The sequence below is a fragment of the Pristiophorus japonicus genome, chromosome 10, assembly GCF_044704955.1.
Source record: "Pristiophorus japonicus isolate sPriJap1 chromosome 10, sPriJap1.hap1, whole genome shotgun sequence".
In the NCBI taxonomy this organism is placed as follows: Eukaryota; Metazoa; Chordata; class Chondrichthyes; family Pristiophoridae; genus Pristiophorus; species Pristiophorus japonicus.
The window spans coordinates 127,366,355-127,386,212 of NC_091986.1; the positions used below are offsets into that span (position 1 = coordinate 127,366,355).

At 48.1% G+C, this 19,858-nt stretch overlaps 1 protein-coding gene across 1 annotated transcript in view; it reads right to left on the reverse strand.

Annotated features, from left to right (window-relative positions):
- Nucleotides 1-19,858, reverse strand: part of LOC139274620 (AF4/FMR2 family member 3-like) — a 186,736-nt gene that overhangs the window by 154,996 nt on the left and 11,882 nt on the right. The window contains exons 4-5 of the mRNA XM_070891298.1: nt 13,052-13,169; nt 11,683-11,828 (exon numbers count right to left, since the gene is read on the reverse strand). Of these exons, the coding sequence (XP_070747399.1) occupies nt 11,683-11,828; nt 13,052-13,169 (264 nt within the window). The remainder of the gene's footprint in view (nt 1-11,682; nt 11,829-13,051; nt 13,170-19,858) is intronic.

Below are 19,858 nucleotides of genomic sequence, written 5' to 3' on the forward strand. Positions count from 1 at the left end.
AGCAACAACAAGACGCAACAACAACCAAATTTCCAAGAAAATCACAACTGAAAAAGTAACTTCAAGATCCTGAAGATAGCAAAAAGAGAACCTCGAAACCACATTTTGACCTGGAAAGACTGTAAAGGCTGTGGTGAGTATAATCTCTGGTCCCCAGAACTCCCAACTCAGTTAGGTCAGGAAGGTGGGAGGTTGGGCATTGCACTGCTGTTAAACTTGTGTAAAAATTTTCGTTGTGTCGTTTAGTGGGATTTAGGGGGATTGTTTTGTTGGTGTATTGCTGTTTGTTGAAATACACCTTGTCAAATAAATTGGAAGCTTAAAGTTCCTCTTGGAATCGCCTCGTCTCAGTTCTGTTGTATTACATCTCCTGATCGTGAGTCTTGTGTCAGAACAGTGTAAGGGTAGCCAGGAGTGCCTCGAAAGGGAAGAAAGGAGTTAGGAGTGTTTGACACTCACATGTGCCTCACAGGATAGTCATAAGCTATGGGGACGCACGAGTCTCAAAACCCCCTTCATAAGCTGTGGACACAGTCTCTCCAGGAGTGCTCTTGCAGCACTTAGGATACCTCACAGGCCATGCATAAGCTGTGAGGGGAGAAGCCCAGAGAGAGACACCCAAGGCACAACACTCCCCAGAACCCCTTACAGCTGCTGGGTTTCTACATGATGATTGAGATCCGGTTGGACTAGGGAGAGCCTGGTTTTGAGTGCTCTCTTCATTAACAATTCTGCAGGGGGAACCCCGGTGAGCGAGTGGGGGCGCGTCTGGTAGCTGAGCAGGACCCTCGATAACAGGGTCTGCAAGGAGCCGTCCGTTACGCATTTCAAACTTTGCTTGATGGTTTGGACTGCCTGTTCCGCTTGGCCGTTGGATGCGGGCTTAAATGGGCACATCTGACATGCTTAATGCCATTGCAGGTCATGAACTCGTTGAATTCTGAGCTGGTGAAGCATGGTCCATTGTCACTGACAAGGACGTCAGGCAAATCATGAGTGGCGACCATAGCGCTAAGGCTTTCAATGGTGGCAGTGGACGTACATGAGACATTATTATGCATTCAATCCATTTTGAGTAAGCGTCCACTGCTATTAGAAACATCTTCCCTAGAAAGGGACCAGCGAAATCTACGTGGAGCTGGACCACGGCTTGGAGGGCCATGACTGTAAAGTCCTTACTCTACAGCATGAAACCACACGAGGCACATTCCAGGGACAAGGCCACTTTGTGACCTTAACTCTTTATTTCAGAACTCCAGAAATGATGACCCAGCGTGGGACCTCCCTTTATATACCTGTGTGATCAGGTAAGGAGTGTCTCCCACAAGTTCACCCCCTGTGGTCAAGGTGTGCATCTCAGTTGAGTGTATACAGTAATACAGTGGTGTTACATTGTAGTTACAAACATGCCATCACCTTCCCCCCCCCAAAGTCTTATTGGAATCATAGGTTTAGTCTTTCAGGTGGTCTATGCTCCCTCGTGGAGCGCCGCAGTTGGGGCTCTGGTTGTTGGACACTGACGTGAGTGTCTGTCACCTGTGGTGATTCCGGCCTGTCCAGGCTGACCTCAGGGACTGTGCATTCTTCTAATTGGTCTTGTTGCACATTCGCTGGCGGTAGTGTGAGCTCCATCTCATGGTCTTCTTCAGGTTCCTCCGTGTCCATGCTGATCCTTTTTTTACTTGGTCCAGATGCTTACGGCATATCTGGCCATTGTTGAGTTTTACCACGATGACCCTATTCCCCTTTGTCAATTACAGTACCCTCAAGCCATTTGGGCCCCATGGCGTTAATTGAGGACGAATAGAGGATAATTTATTTCTATACATCTCCCCCTTGAATTACGGTCATGGTGCTCGTTTTGTGACTTGCGCTTACCCTCAACTATGTCGGTCAGGACTGGGTGGATGAGGGACAACCAAGTTTTGAGTGTCCGTTTCATGAGTAGCTCTGCGGGTGGGTCCCCCATGAGTGAGTGCTGGCGGGCTCTATAGGCCAGCAGGAGGCGCGATAGGCGGCATTGTAGGTAGGGTCCTTGAATCCTGAGCATACCTTGCTTAATGATTTGGACTGCCTGTTCCGCCTGGCCATTGGAGGCCGGCTTGAACGGCGCAGTCCTGACATGGTTGATGCCATTGTCCGACATAAACTCCCGGAATTCATAGCTCGTGAAACACGGGCTATTATCACTAACCAGGATGTCCGGCAAGCCATGGGTTGCAAAGATCGCACGTAGGCTTTCCACGGTGGTGGATGACGTGCATGAATTCAGGATGATGCACTCGATCCATTTCGAATACGCATCTACTACAATGAGGAACATCTTCCCCATGAACGGGCCCTCGTAGTCAACATGAATGCGTGACCATGGCTTGGTGGGCCAGGGCCACGGCTGAGCGGGGCCTCCCTGGGGGCATTACCCAGCTGGGCACAGGTCGTGCACCTGCGAACACAGTGTTCCAGGTCTAATCAATTCCAGGCCACCAAACGTGTGACCGGGCAATGGCCTTCATCATCACAATGCCTGGGTGCTCGCTGTGGAGTTCCCTGATGAATGCCACCCTGCCCTTCTGGGGCATGACTACCCGGCTGCCCCATAGTAGGCAGTCGGCTTGGATGAAGAGCTGATCCATCCACCTGTGGAACGGTCTGACCTCCTCAGGGCATGCTCCATGTGCGGGCACCCAATTCCCAGTCAGGACACATTTCTTAATCAAGGATAGGAGGGGATCTCTGTTTGTCCAGATTTTGATCTGGTGTGCAGTGATGGGGGAGCTTGCATTGTCAAAGACATCGACAGCCATGACCATCTCAGCACTTTGCTCAGCTGCCCCCTCGGTGGAGGCCAGTGGGAGCCTGCTGAGCCCGTCAGCGCAGTTTTCAGTGCCGGATGGAGTAAGCAGCTGGCGTGAGAGCCCACCGTTGTATGCGAGCTGATGTGTTGGCATTGACAGTCTTGCTGTCTGACAACAGGGATGTGAGTGGCTTGTGGTCTGTCTCTAATTCAAACTTCCTACCAAAGAGGTACTGATGCATTTTTTTTACACCATAGACACATGCAAGCGCTTCCTTCTCGACCATCCCATAGCCCCGTTCTGCTTGAGAGAGCGACCTGGAGGCATAAGCCACAGGTTGTAGCTGACCCTCAGCATTACCCTGCTGCAACATGCACCCAATCCCATAGGACGATGCATCACATGTCAGAACTAAACGTTTACCGGGGTCACACAGGGTCAACAACTTGTTTGAACAAAGTAGGTTTCGCGCCCGATCAAAAGCCCGTTCCTGACAGTCCCCCCAAAACCAATCGCAACCCTTATGCAGGAGCATGTGTAGCGGCTCCAACAACGTGCTCAAGTTCAGCAGAAAGTTCCCGAAATAGTTCAACAGTCCCAGGAATGAACGCAACTCCGATATGTTGCAGGGCCTGGGTGCTCGTCGAATCGCCTCTGTTTTGGATTCGGTGGGCCGAATCCCAACTGCAGCAACCTTCCTGCCCAGAAACTCAACCTCAGGAGCTAAGAACATACATTTAGACTTCTTGAGTCGCAGGCCTACCCGGTCCAGTCGGCGTAGCACGTCCTCCAGGTTGTGGAGGTGTTCCTCAGTGTCTCGACCCATGATGAGAATGTCGTCCTGGAATACGATCATTCCCGGAATGGATTTAAGCCGGCTTTCCATGTTACGTTGAAAAATCGCGGCCGCTGATCGAATGCCAAACGGGCACCTGTTATATGTAAACAGTCCCTTGTGCGTGGTGATGGTGGTCAGTAGTTTGGATTCGTCGGCCAGTTCCTGGGTCATATAGGCTGAAGTGAGGTCCAACTTGGTGATCAGCTTTCCGCCTGCCAGTGTGGCATAGAGGTCCTCTGCTCTTTGGAGCGGGTATTGGTCTTGTAGGGACACCCGATTGATGGTGGCCTTGTAGTCGCCACAGATCCTGACAGAGCCATCCGCTTTTAGAACGGGAACGATGAGGCTCGTTCAGTCACTGAATTCAACAGGCGAGATGATGCCCTCTCGCAACAGTCGGTCCAATTCGCTCTCGATTTTTCCCGCAATCACATACGGCACCACTCTGGCTTTGTGGTGCACTGGCCTGGCGTCCGGGGTGATGTGTATCACCTTGGACGCCAGGTGCCTTTAGTGCCTTTGAAAGTACCTACGCCCGGTTGGAATAGTGACTCGAATTGTTGTAGGACTTGTGAGCACGAACTTCGTTCCACCGAGGACATTGCGTGAACATCCCCCCCATTTCCAGTTCATCTTGGCTAACCAGCTCCTCCCCAACAGTGTGGGACCATTGCCTGGGACAATCCAGAGCAGCAGCCGGTTCACTAACCCATTATATGTGACAGCCATCTTTGCAGTGCTGGGTGTAGAATCTGTGTCGAGCCATGTGTATGCTGCTCGCCGGTTTGAGGTGACCCCCGATTAATTTGCTAAGCTCTTCAAAGGTTTTGTCTGACAGCTTTTCAGGTGCCAGTAGGTCCTTCATGAGCGCATAAGTCTTTGGCCCGCAGCTGGTCAGGAGATGAGGCTGTCGCTTGTCGGCCGCTGCATCCCCCAGCCAGTCTTTAGTAACGAAGCTTTGCTGAAGCCTCTCGACAAAATTGTCCCAGTCTTCCCCAACACAGTACCGTTCCTCTGTGCTACCGGTGGCCATTCTCGTGGGTCGTGAATTCCCGTTTCTCGTTGCCAATGTAAAGTCCTTACTCTACAGCATGAAACCACACGAGGCACATTCCAGGGACAAGGCCACTCTGTGACCTTAACTCTTTATTTCAGGACTCCAGAAGTGATGACCCTGCATGGGACCTCCCTTTATATACCTGTGTGATCAGGTAAGGAGTGTCTCCCACAAGTTCACCCCCTGTGGTCAAGGTGTGCATCTCAGTTGAGTGTATACAGTAATACAGTGGTGTTACATTGTAGTTACAAACATGACAATGACCACAGGCTCGGGGAGCCTCCCTGGGTGCGTTGCTCAATTGTGAGCAAGTGTTGCATTGGTGTATGCATGACTCCAATTCGGAATCAATGCCGGGCCACCAGACATGCAACCTGGCGATAGCCTTCATCATGACTATGCCTGGGTGGGTACTGTGTAGGTCGCGTATGAACGTTTCCCTGCCTTTTTTGGGCAAGATCACACGATTCCCTCATAGGAGACAATCCAATTGGATGGACAATACATCCTTGCGTCGATGAAATGGCTTGATTTCATCTTGCATTTCCCCGGGAACAGCCGACCAGCTCCCATTGAGGATGTAGCTTTTTACTAGTGATAGCACGGGTCTTGGTTAGTCCAGGTCCTGATCTGGCGAGCCGTGACGGGTGACCCCTCACTCTCAAAAGCAACCATTACCAGAAGCAAGTCTACGGGTTGCACCATTTCCACCCAATGGAAATGGGCAATGGCAGCCGACTGAGGGCATCAGCGCAGTTCTCAGTGCCTGGATTGTGGCAGATTACATAGTCATAAGCAGACAATGTTAGTGCCCATCTCTGGATGCAGGATGAAGCATTGGTGTTGATACCTTTGCTTTCTGAGAGCAGTGAGGTAAGCAGTTTGTGGTCGGTTTTGAGCTCGAACCGGAGGCCAAATAGATATTGGTGCATTTTGTTAACCCCGTATACACATGCCAACGCTTCTTTCTCAACCATACTGTAGGCTCTTTCAGCCTTGGATAAACTCCTGGACACATATGCAACCGGTTGCAGTTTGCCTGACACATTTGCTTGCTGTAACACACAACCGACCCCGTACGACGATGCATCACATGTTAGTACTAAACGTTTACATGGGTCATACATTACAAGTAACTTGTTAGAGCATAGCAGATTTCTAGCCTTATTTAAAGACTGTCTCTTGAGATTTACCCCAAACCCAGTCGTCATCCTTGCGTAGCAAAAAATGCAAGGGTTCCAGCAGTGTGCTCAAGGTTACCAAAATAGTTGAGGAGTCCCAGGAACGAACGCAGCTCCATCACATTCTGTGGTCTGGGTGCATTCTTGATGGCCTCCGTCTTGGAGTCCGTGGGTCTGATGCTGTCTGCTGCAATCTTCCTCCCCAGAAATTCGACCTCTGGTGCCAGGAAAACATACTTGGAGCGTTTCAGCCTGAGTCCCATTCTGTCCAGTCGCTTTAGAACCTCTTTCAGGTTGTGCAAGTGTTCGGTGGTGTTGCGACCAGTGATCAAGATGTCGTCTTGGAACAGCACAGTGCATGGAACCAATTTCAGCAGATTCTCCATGTTCCTCTGGAAGATGGCCGCAGGCGAGTGAATCCTAAAGGGGCATCTGTGGTACACGAACAGTCCTTTGTGCGTGTTGATGCACGTCAACCTCTTTGACGGTTCGGCCAGCTCCTGTGTCATGTAAGCAGAGGTTAGGTCTAGCTTGGTTGCTAGCGTTGTGACTAAGTCCTCCGCTTTGAGTAGGTGGGTACTGATCCTGTAATGAGACTCGGTTGATCGTCACCTTGTAGTCCCCGCAGATTCTGACCGTCCCATCGCTCTTTAGTACCGGCACGATTGGACTGGTTCACTCGTTGAACTCGACTGGCGATATGGTTTCCTCTCGTTAAAGTCTGTCCAGCTTGATTTCGACTTTCTCTCGCATCATATATGGGACTGCTTGGGCCTTGTGATGTACGGGCCATGCCCCAGGAACAAGATGGGTCTGCACTTTGGTGTCTGTGAAATTGCCGATGCTTGGCTCAAATAATGCTGAGAATTTGTTTAGCACCTGGGCGCTCGGGGCGTCATCCACCGAAGACAGTGCTTTGATGTCGTCCCAGTTCCATTGGATCTTGCCTAGCCAGCTCCTGCCGAACAGTATTGGGCCATCGTCTGGTACAATCTATAGTGGTAAATCATGCATCATTCCGTCTTTCACTGCCGCACTGCCGATAACAGGTATGAGTTCTTTGGTGTAAGTGCGCAGCATTGTGTGAATCAGGCTCAGTTTTGGCCTCTGTGCCTTGTTACTCCACAGTTTCTCGAAAGCCTTCTGGCTCATAATCGATTGACTCGCCCCCGTGTCCAATTCCATGGAGACTGGAATGCTGTTGAGTTTAACTTTTAACATTATTGGAGGGCTTTTGGTGGTGAAGGTGTGTACCCCATACACTTCCTCCTCATCATCCGGTTGAGTTGCCTCTCATGCTCGCTCAATGTGATCCGCACTGGATCGGTCGTCCTCTGCTGAGTCTGCCACGTGGTGAGTCTGAGGTCACTTGCACATTCGCTGGAGGTGCCCCATTGTTCCACAGCCCTTGCACACATAGTGCTTGAATCGACATTGATGGGCTCTGTGACTGCCCCCGCAGTGCCAGCATGGTGTTAATGGATTCGCATTCACACCCCACAGCAGCCTCTGAGTCCCCCTAGGCCTGGCCTCTGCAGTTGTGTGGGCCCTACCATGTACAGTTCTGCCTGCTGAAGGCATTATTTTATGCACAGTACTTGCCGGTGAGCTTCGATTCTGTGAAGATATCTGTTTCGTGTTGTCGCTCGTGGATATTGTGATGGACTTGCTCAGATCTAAGGATTCGGCAGACAGTAGTTTGCAGAGGATGGCCTCGTGGCCAATTCTGAGCGTGAAAAAGTCCCGCAACATTTCCCCCAAAGATCCTGCAAATTCGCACTGTTCTGCAAGGTGTCTTAAGTCGGCAACAAAACTCGCCACGTTTTGGCCCTCGGAGCGCTGGTGCGTGTAAAAGCGATACCTGGTCATTAAGATGTTCTCCTTTGGCTGGAGGTGTTCCCGAGCCAGTGCACACAGCTATTGCACGTCTTGTCCTTTGGTTTGTCTGGGACCAATAGATCTTTGAGGAGGCCATATACCGACGACCCACATGCGGTGAGGAGAATCGCCCTGCGCTTGGTCTCTGTCTCAGCCGTGTCCAGCTCGTTTGCCACAAAGTACTGATCAAGACGCTCAACCAATTATCACCCTCAACAAATCTCTGAAGAATACCAATGGCATCCATTTCCGTGTGAAAGTTCGTGATCTGTAACTTGTCGCCAGTTGTTAAGTTCAGAATAACACCACGAGACTGTGTTGTAAGCTCAAACCATTGTGACCTTGGTCTCTTTAATATAACTCCAAATTGAGGCAGCAGCTTGGTGGACTGCCTTTTATACCTACTTGCTCCAGGGTACACAGGTGACCCGTAGGTCTCCCACAGGTGTGCCCGCTAGTGGCAAGTCTTACACATAGGTGAGGGTCACATACATAACACTGATAAAGTCCATCCTTTGCGCGTACAGGGCCTCCGTGACCTGTCTAATGCAGCAATGGGTGGCATGGTGAGACAGAAGGGAAATCTCGACCGCGGAGGCCCAAAAGGAACCGGACATGTAGAAAGACAGTGCCGCGGTGACCTTGACCCTGACTGACACTGATATCCTGATGGCAGGCTGCATATGTGGTCTGATGAGCTCACATATTTCATTGATCACCACCTCATGGAAGCGCAGTCTCCGAAGGCAGGTGTGCTCGGACACGTCGAGGTAAGACCTCTTTTCCCTGTAAGTGCGGGTTGTGAATGGTCTGGACCTCCTCCTCATTCTAGCACGCCTTAAATTGGGCACATTGAGCCATTTGCACTCTGCAGCATCTGCATATTAATCAATGCAGGCTGAGAAATGGCTGGCCCCATTGCAATGAAATTATAATAGCGATTGATCAGAAGCAATCATTTCCTCATTAAAATACAACTAGAGTAAACCCCCAATAGTCCAGAGTCTGAAAATATGTCTGTTGAGATGGTCACTTCACCTGAGAAGAACTCCAGGGTCAATCCAAACTCCCTCGAAGTTGAAGCAACCTTTTGAAAGAAGCGATCTGCGATTTGAAAAATGGCACCCACACCACTGTGATTCATTCAGAACAGTTCCATTTTTTCCAAGCGAGTTCCATCTGTTTTGGGTGAGCGATATTGTGGACGAGATGTGTGTGAGGTGGTGAAAGTGACGCTGAGCGATCTCCTGGGCGTTAGTGGCAGCAAATGTGATCTTTACGACAAAAAAAAAGTGGGCAGGCGGTATTATTGAATCTCGGCGTTAATTACGCGTGGAAACTAACGCTGGGCGATATTATGGGCGTTGATTTCACCCATTTTGATGATTCCACCCAAAAAAAGTGGGCGGGTGGTATTATTTTTTCCCAGCATTATGCACATGGGGAAAGTAGCGCTCAGCAATAAGTGTCTGAAAAATGGGCGTCAGTTTCCATTTTGTGGTTAAGTGGGCGATATATGGGCGTTATACGTCATTTCAGCGGTAAAATGGGCGATAAGTGGGTGTTATGCATGCAAAAATAGTGGAAAATCTAGCCCCATGGAACTTAAAGATGTATGTAGGGCATAGTATAAATCAGGAAATTAGAGGTGCAGGTAACAAGTGTAATACAGTAATCATGTGGGACTTTAATCTACATATAGACTGGGCAAACCAAATATGCAGTAATAATGTCGTGGACGAATTCATGGAATGTATACAAGATGGTTTTCTAGATCAGTATGTTGAGGAACCAATTAGGGAGGAGGCTATTTTAGATCCAGTATTGTGCAATGAGAAAGGATTAATTAATAACTTTATAGTAAAGAGTCCTTTAGGGAAGAGTGACCATAATATGATAGAATTTTATATTGAGATTGAAAGTGATTTAGTTAAATCCGAAACTAGGGTTTTAAATGTAAACAAAGGAAACTACAGAGGTATGAGGGGTGAGTTGGCTAAGGTAGATTGGGAAACTACATTAAAAGGTACGATGGTAGACAAGCAATGGCTCACATTTAAAGAATGAATACATAATTTACAACAAACATACATTCCTTTAAGGTACAAAACCCCACAGGAAAAGTGGTCTAACTGTGGCTAACAAGAAAAGTTAAAGATAGTATTAGATCGAAGGAAGAGACTAATAATGTTGCCAAAAAGAGCAGTAAACCTGAGGATTGGGATTTCAGCAAAGGAGAACCAAGACATTGATAAAGAAAGGGAAAATAGAATGAGATAAACTAGCGAGTGACATAAAAACAGACGGTAAAAGCTTCTACAGGTATGTAAAAAGGAAAAGATAAAGCAGAAGTAAATTCGGGTCCCTTACAGGCTGAGACAGGAGAAATTATAACGGGGAATAAGGAAATGGCAGCGAAATTAAACAAATACTTTGTGTCTGTCTTCACGGAAGAAGACACAGAAAATCTCCTGGAAATAGTGCAGTACCAAGGATCTAATGAGAATGAGGAACTGAAAGAAATTAGTATTAGTAAAAAAATAGTACTGGAGAAATTAATGGGACTGAAAGCCGATAAATCCCCTGGATCTGATTGTCTACATCCTAGGATTTTGAAAGAGGTGGCAATAGAGAAAGCGGATACATTGGTTGTCATCTTCCAAAATTCCATAGATTCTAGAACAGTTCGTGCAGTTTGGAAGGTAGCTAATGTAACCCCTCCATTTAAGAAGGGAGGGAGAGAGAAAATGGGGAACTACAGACCAGTTATCCTGATATCAATTATAGGGAAAATGCTAGAATCTATTATTAAGGATGTGCTAACAGGGCACTTAGAAAATAATAATAGGATTGGGCAGAGTCAACACGGATTTATGAAAGGGAAATCATGTTTGACAGATCTATTAGAGTTTTTTGAGGTTGTAACTAATAGAATAGGTAAGGGGGAGCCAGTGGATGTGATGTATTTGGATTTTCAGAAGGCATTCGATAAGGTGCCACCCAAGAGGTTATTAAAAAAAAAATTAGGGCTCATGGGATTGGAGATAATATACTAGCATGGATTGAGGATTGGTTAAAGGACAGAAAACAGAGATTAGGAATAAATGGGTAATTTTCGGGTTGACAGGCTGAAACCAGTGGGGTGCTGCAAGGATCAGTGTTTGGGCCCCAGCTATTCACAATCTATATCAATAATTTGGATGAGAGGACCAAATGTAATATATCCAAGTTCGCTGATGATACAAAGCTTGGTGGGAATGTAAGTTGTGAGGAGGATGCAAAGAGGCTTAAAGGGGATATAGACAGTCTAAGTGAATGGGCAAGAACATGGCAAATGGAATATAATGTGAAGAAATGTGAAGTTATCCACTTTGGTAGGAAAAATAGAAAAGCAGAGTATTTTTTAAATGGTGAGAGATTGGGAAATGTTGGTGTTCAGAGGGACCTATGTGTCCTTGTACACAAATCATTGAAAGCAGGTACAGCAAATAATTAAGGAAGCAAATGGTATGTTGGCCTTGATTTGAGTATAAGAGTAAAGACAGCTTATTGCAATTTTTGGGGCCCTGGTGAGGCAGCACCTGGAGTATTGTGTACAGTTTTGGTCTTCTTATTTAAGGAAGGATATACTTGCCATAGAGGGAGTGCAACAAAGGTTCACCAGACTGATTCCTGGGATGTGGGGAATTGTCCAATGAGGAGAGATTGAGTAGACTAGGCCTATATTCTCTAGAATTTTGAAGAATGAGCGGTGATCTCATTGAAACATACAACATTCTTACAGGTCTTGACAGGGTAGATGCAGAGAGGCTGTTTCCTCTGGCTGGGGAGTCTAGAACCAAGGGTCACAGTCTCAGAATAAGGGGTTAATCATTTAGGACTGAGATGATGCATTGGTCATGCATTGGCCTCCTCAGTCACCTGAGAACCTACTTTAAGAGCGGAAGCAAGTCATCCTCAACTCCGAAGGACTGCCTATGATGATGAGTCTCACTACCTTTACAACACTGCTGGAACTTAGCACTTACATAAAATGTGTACTGGATGGTTGGCCTGTTCAGACATGTTAGCTCGTATTCCTGAAAGAATAGTTGCATTCATTTAACTGTTTATTTTGTGTTATCCTTGTAGTGATTCACACCAGATTGTTTCTAGGAATGTGTTACAGACATCCAAACCATCCAGCTGATATCTGAACGATTTGCCTGAAAGAACGTTGCTGTGAGTCTCAATGCTGACACACTGCTGTGTATATGCAGTTCAGACATTAATGGTGCCCATCACCTTGGTGCCAGTTAAAGTTTACGTTGATTGAAGTTAAGTTTTATTTAATCCTTTCATGTTAAGGAATCACCAGTATGTGACGGTCCAGCTATCTGAGACAATGCGCAATAAGGTTATGTTCAATAGAAATTTTTTTATACGAACATTGGTCTGAAATCATAAGTATCACAGGCAAAAATACCCCACCCCACCCACTCCCCACTTTTTCAAACATTGACATCAATCAAATGGTCAACATGTCCAGCAACACAGAATACAAATGCAAAGCAGGAGGCTGGTCCCCTTCCCCCATACATTACAACAAATTGCATACACCCAGATGGAGATATAGCACAGCCATCACCTGCGGACATGCACCTCACTTTCCTTCCCCCCCTCCCCTTCTCCCCACCTCTACCCCTTCCCCTCCTCGCTCCACGCTGCCTGGCCGAAGAGCTCCACAGGCAGTGCCTCATTGAGGGGGTTGAAGGCAAAGGCGGTGGTTGCAGGTGTATGGGAGTACGGGGTGCCGAGAGGGGAACATTCTCTGATTCAGAAGCAGGATCTTGGTCCTGCCTCCCATCTGTCATTCGCAGTGGTGGTGCGGAACATAGGGGTGGAGTGCCGCGTTCCGGGACCGCTGGGAGGCCTGTGCCAGCAGCGTTCCTGGCTATTGCCTCCAGGGCCTCCACCATCCGCAGAACGTACTCAGTCATGGTGGCCAGCTGTCGGGATATGCCCTCCAATGCATCGAGGAGCTGGTCACCAATGTCTTCAGTCCTCCTGGACAACTGTACCATCTCTGCGCTCTCATGTCGCGCTCGTGGACCAGACCTGCCACGTCCACGAAACCTCCGCGGGGTCGGCGCCATCCTGGGGACAAATGTGGTGCCCTGTGGCGAGGTGCTTGGGGCCAGTTCCTCCAGAGTGCAGGTGGAAATGACCAGAGAAGCACTAGATGGCCTTGGGGTGGAATGGCTTCTCGAGCGTGGCGATGCAGGTTCCTCGAAGTTCACACTCTCATCCGTAGAGAACAGACCCAGCATATTGATGGGCTAGAATCGGAGCTCCTCAGCAGATGTCGGATTGTTCGGCGAGTCTGGCCCCGCGCCGCCACGTTCTGACCTCTGTAGTCTTGCATTGGGACGCGCTGCTGGCTGAGCAAAACACAAATTAGGTTATTTGAGGAGAAGGGGTGCTAGGGTCACACGGTGATTCCAGCGCTACACACAGCATATGCATGACAAAAGCACCACTGTTATCAAGATCATCATAGACATCACATTCATGAGCATCAACACATTCTGCATTGCAATGATTTTCATTACGCCAGCATTATTTCCAGCGCAATTTTAGAAATCATCTATCATATATGATTGTTCGGATATGAGTGGGTGTGGCATTTATTGACTTTACATCACACAATGGTGTAACCTTTACTCACGTCGCTTAACTTCAGGGTCTGCAGATGCTTGCATGGCTGTCCGGGTATGCTTCCCCACGAGTGTGAGCACCCACTCCTCCATCTCAGTGATGTCGCTTGGGACTGGTGGCCCCCCACCCATTCGCCTCTACACAGACCTCATCATCGATAGCTTCTTCTGTAAAAGGTGACAGGACGACATGGCATGAGATCATTGCATGATATCATTGCTAGGTATTGTCACAGAGACTGATACAACACATAACCGATGGAAGTAATCATGATTATTATGATAATTATCATTCTTTACCTAAAGACGTGCACCGTGACCGCAGGCTTTGAGTACAACATTCTCGGTAAAAGTGAAAGACGTCACATCTGCTGATAGTCACTCATGACTGCTACAAATCAAATTATATAAATTCATAAGTACATGTAAATAAATGTAATACTTACTCTTGCAGATCCCACAAGGTTGCATCATTTGCGGCATTGGTTGCTGACGAGACCACCTCTGCTATCTCGGCCCATATCTTCTGGTAGACCTTTGAGGTGGGCTTCCCATTCCCTCCCTGGGTCAAATCACCCCAGCATATCTCGACTTCCTGCAGGAGGGAGTGTAAGATTCCAAAATTCGTGGAAACCCCCCAGTGTTTGGACTCATTGAAAAGGAAATTCGATTTGGGACTATTAAACAGAAAGTTTGGGATCCTAAAATGCACATGGAAGAAATCTACGAGTTTTAACCAAGTTTGGGATTTTAAAAGGTGTTATATACGTAGACTTGTATTTACTCTGTACAGCCACCAGAGGGCTCATCCGCTGGAGTCTCAAGGGATCCCATAATCCCTTGGGAGCACAGGTATTTAAGGAGTCTTCACAGGTTGTAGAGGCATTCTGGAGACCTGCAATAAAAGACTAAAGTCACACTTTACTTTGAGCTCACAACTGGCGATGAGATACAGATAGAAAACCCAAAGATGCAGTGAACAGTGGGCATCCTGGAGAAATTTTCAGAGCGAGATGATTGGGGAACTTTTGTGGAGCGACTCGACCAATAATTCGTGGCCAACGAGCTAGATGGGAAAGAGAATGCTGCCAAACGAAGGGCGATCTTCCTCACCGTCTGTGGGGCACCAACGTATGGCCTCATGAAGAATCTGCTCACTCCAGCGAAACCCACGGAGAAATCGTACGACGATTTGTGCACACTGGTCCGAGAGCATTTGAACCCGAAGGAAAGCGTTCTGATGGCGAGGAACCGGTTCTATACCTACAAAAGGTTTGAAGGCCAGAAAATGGCGAGTTATGTCGCTGAGCTAAGTTGCCTTGCAGCACATTGCGAATTTGAAGGACATTTGAAGCACATGCTCAGAGACTTTTTCGTACTTGGCATTGGCCATGAAACCATACTTCTCAAACTTTTGACTGTAGAGACCCCAACCTTGAGTAAGGCCATAGCGATAGCCCAGGCATTGATTGCTACCAGTGACAATACGAAACAAATCTCTCAGCACATAAGTGCTGCTACAAGTACTGTGAACAAAGTGATGTTGTTTTCAAATCAAAACATACAGAGCAGGTCACACATACCTGCAGCTGCACGTCCGCAGATGACTCCGAGTCCACTGTTAAGGGTGATGAATGCAAGGCCATTAACACCTTGTTGGTTCTGCGGGGGTGATCATCGTTTCCATTCATGCCGATTCAAAGGGTACATTTGCAAGGGCCGTGGAACAATGGAACACCTCCAAAGAATGTGCAGGTGAGCTTCAAAGCCTGTTAAACCTGCACACCACCATGTTGCAGAGGAGGACAGATCCACGGAGGAACATGACGAACCAGAGCCTCAGATAGAGGAGGCAAAGGTACATGGGGTGCACACATTCACCATGAATTGTCCCCCAATAATGCTGAATGTTAAACTAAATGGACTCCCGGTGTCAATGGAGCTGGACATGGGTGCGAGCCAGTCCATCATGGGCAAAAATACTTTCGAAAGTTTGGGTGCAACCAGGCCTCAAGGCCAGTCTTAACTCCAGTTTGCACGAAACTAAGAACTTACACAAAAGAACTGATTCCTGTAATCGGCAGTGCTACTGCAAAGGTCTCCTACGATGCAGCGGTGCACAAGCTACCACTCTGAGTGGTACCGGGCAATGGTCCCATTCTTCTTGGCAGGAGCTGGCTGGGAAAGATATGCTGGAACTAGGACGACGTCCGAGCACTATCGCCTACTGACGACACTTTGTGTGCCCAGGTCTTAAACAAATTTCCTTCGCTATTCGAACCAGGCATCGGGAATTTCCAAGGAGCAAATATGCAGATCCACCTAATTCCGAGGGCGCGACCCATCCATCACAAGGCGAGAAAAGTACCATACATGATGAGAGAAAGGGTAGAGATCGAGCTAGACCGGCTGCAAAGAGAGGGCATCATTTCACCGATCGAGTTCAGCGAGTGGGCCAGTCCTATTGTCCCAGTCCTCAAGGGAGACGGCACCGTCAGAATCTGTGGCGATTACAAAGTAATTATCAATCGTTACTCCCTGCAGGACCAATACCCACTAGCAAAGGTCGACACCCTCTTTGCAACGCTGGCGGGAGGAAAGACGTTCATGAAACTGGATCTGACTTCAGCCTACATGACGCAGGAACTGGAGGAATCATCGACCGTCCTCACCTGCATCAACATGCACAAAGGTCTTTTTGTTTATAATAGATGCCCGTTTGGAATCCGATCAGTGGCGACGATATTCCAGAGAAACATGGAAAGTTTACTGAAGTCAGTCCCGCACATCGTGGTCTTCCAGGACAACATCTTGGTCACAGGTCGGAACACAGTCGAGTACCTGCAGAACCTGGAGGAGGTTCTTAGTTGACTCAACCGCGTGGGGCTCAGGTTAAAACGCTCAAAGTGCATTTTCCTGGCGCCTGAAGTGCAGTTCTTGGGAAGGAAGATTGCGGCGGATGGCATCAGGCCCACCAACACGAAAACGGAGGCAATTGAGAACGCACCGAAGCCACAGAACGTGGCAGAGCTGCGGTCGTTTCTCGGACTCTTGAACTACTTTGGTAACTTCTTACCGGGTCTCAGCACTCTGCTAGACCACTACATGTCTTACTATGAAAAGGGGGCGAATGGGTTTGGGCCAAAAGCCAAGAAAATGCCTCTGTAAAAGCGAGAAAATTGTTATGCTCAAAAAAATTGCTTGTGTTGTATGATCCATGTAAGCGTTTGGTACTAGCATGTGATGCGTCGTCATATGGTGTCGGGTGTGTATTGCCACAAGCTAATGATTTCGGGAAACTGCAATCGGTTGCTTATGCATCCAGGAGTTTGTCTAAGGCTGAGAGAGCCTACAGCATGATTGAAAAAGAAGCATTAGCGTGTGTCTATGGGGTAAAAAAAACACATCAATACCTGTTTGGGGTAATATTCGAATTGGAAACTGACCACAAGCCACTTATATCCATGTTTTCCGAGAGTAAAGGGATAAATACCAACGCATCGGCCCGCATCCGGAGATGGGAGCTCACGTTGTCCGCATACAACTATGCCATCCACCACAGGTGAGGCACAGAAAACTGCACCGATGCTCTCAGTAGGCTGCCATTGCCCACCACGGGGGTGGAAATGGCGCAGCCCGCAGATCTAGCCATGGTTATGGAAGCATTTGAGAGTGAGCAATCACCCGTCACTGCCTGGCAGATCAAAACCTGGACAAGCCAGGACCCCTTATTATCTCTAGTCAAAAGCTGAGTGCTTCACGGGAGCTGGTCCAGTGTCCCAATGGAAATGCAGGAAGAGATTAAGCTATTCCAGCGGCGCAAAGATGAAATGTCTATACAGGCAGACTGCCTTCTGTGGGGCAATCGAGCAGTGGTCCCCAAGAAGGGCAGAGACACCTTCATCAATGACCTCGACAGTACCCACCCAGGCATCATAAGGATGAAAGCGATAGCCAGATCCCACGTGTGGTGCCTGGTATCGATGCGGACTTAGAGTCCTGTGTTCACAGATGTAATACATGCTCGCAGTTAAGCAATGTACCCAGGTACCCAGGGAGGCGCCGCTAAGTTTATGGTCTTGGCCCTTCAAACCGTGGTCTAGGGTACACGTCGACTATGCAGGCCCGTTCTTGGGTAAAATGTTCCTTGTGGTTGTAGACGCGTACTGCAAGTGGATTGAATGTGAGATAATGTCGGCTAGCATGTCCGCTGCCACTACTGAAAGCCTGCAGGCCATGTTTGCCACTCATGGCTTACCCGATGTCCTGGTGAGCGACAACGGGCCATGTTTTACCATGCTGAGTTCAAAGAATTCATGACCTGTAACGGGATCAAACATGTCACATTGGCCCTGTTTAAACCAGAGTCCAATGGTCAGGCAGAGAGAGCAGTGCAAACCATCAAGCAATGCTTGAAGAGGGTAACTGAAGGCTCACTGCAAACTCACCTATCCCGAGTCCTGCTTAGCTACCGCACAAGACCCCACTCACTCACTGGGATCCCACCTGCTGAACTGCTCATGAAAAGAGCACTTCAGACAAGGCTCTCGTTAGTTCACCCTGATCTACATGAACAGGTAGAGAGCAGGCGGCTTCAACAAAGTGCATACCATGACAGGAAGCAAAGAGTAGGAGTAAATGGGTACTTTTCAGAATGGCAGGTGGTGACTAGTGGGGTACCGCAAGGTTCTGTGCTGGGGCCCCAGCTGTTTACACTGTACATTAATGATTTAGACGAGGGGATTAAATGTAGTATCTCCAAATTTGCGGATGACACTAAGTTAGGTGGCAGTGTGAGCTGCGAGGAGGATGCTATGAGGCTGCAGAGCGACTTGGATAGGTTAGGTGAGTGGGCAAATGCATGGCAGATGAATTATAATGTGGATAAATGTGAGGTTATCTACTTTGGTGGTAAAAACAGAGAGACAGACTATTATCTGAATGGTGACAGATTAGGAAAAGGGGAGGTGCAACGAGACCTGGGTGTCATGGTACATCAGTCATTGAAGGTTTAGCGAGGGGATTTGAGTACAGGGGCAGGGAGGTGTTGCTACAGTTGTACAGGGCCTTGGTGAGGCCACACCTGGAGTATTGTGTACAGTTTTGGTCTCCTAACCTGAGGAAGGACATTCTTGCTATTGAGGGAGTGCAGCGAAGGTTCACCAGACTGATTCCCGGCATGGCGGGACTGACCTATCAAGAAAGACTGGATCAACTGGGCTTGTATTCACTGGAGTTCAGAAGAATGAGAGGGGACTTCATAGAAACGTTTAAAATTATGATGGGTTTAGACAGGTTAGATGCAGGAAGAATGTTCCCAATGTTGGGGAAGTCCAGAACCAGGGGTCACAGTCTAAGGATAAGGGGTAAGCCATTTAGGACCGAGATGAGGAGAAACTTCTTCACCCAGAGAGTGGTGAACCTGTGGAATTCTCTACCACAGAAAGTTGTTGAGGCCAATTCACTAAATATATTCAAAAAGGAGCTAGATGTAGTCCTTACTACTAGTGGGATCAAGGGGTATGGCGAGAAAGCAGGAATGGGGTACTGAAGTTGCATGTTCAGCCATGAACTCATTGAATGGCGGTGCAGGCTAGAAGGGCCGAATGGCCTACTCCTGCACCTATTTTCTATTTTCTATGTATATGTTTCTTTGATAGTGCAAATGTGTCACGCGAGATTGAAATCAATGATCCTGTATTTGTATTGAATTATGGACAAGGTCCCAAGTGGCTTTCTGGCACTGTCGTGGCCAAAGAGGGGAGCAGGGTGTTTTGGGTCAAACTTTCAAATGGACTCACTCACCGGAAACACTTGGGCCAAATCAAACTCAGATGCACGGACTATCCTGAGCAACCCACCTTGGACCCTACCTTTTTTGATCTCCCAACATTTACACCAGTGGCAACCGGCACCATGGTTGACCACAAAGCAAAACCCATCATCCACAGCAACCCAGCAGGTCCCAACAGACCAGGCAGCCCAGCAAGGCCAGCTGCACAGCAGCCCAGCGATGGCCCAACAAATGATTCAACAACACCATCTTTCACACTGAGACGATCAACCAGGGCAAGAAGGGCCCCAGATTGACTCACATTGTACATAGTTACATTATTGACTTTGGGGGGGAGTGTTGTTATATATGTGAACTTGTATTTACTCTGTACAGCTAATAGAGGGATCATCCCCTGGAGTCCCAAGGGATCCCATAATCCCTTGGGAGTACAGGTATTTAAGGAGGCTTCACAGGTTGGAGAGGCACTCTGGAGACCTGCAATAAAAGACTAAGGTCACACTTTACTTTGTGCTCACAGTGCTCAATCTGACTCTTTCTGCATACACAACAAAAGGCATGTTGGGTCTGTGAGGAAAAAGGCTGCAAGACCAGGGGTGGCATCAACATCTCTAAAACC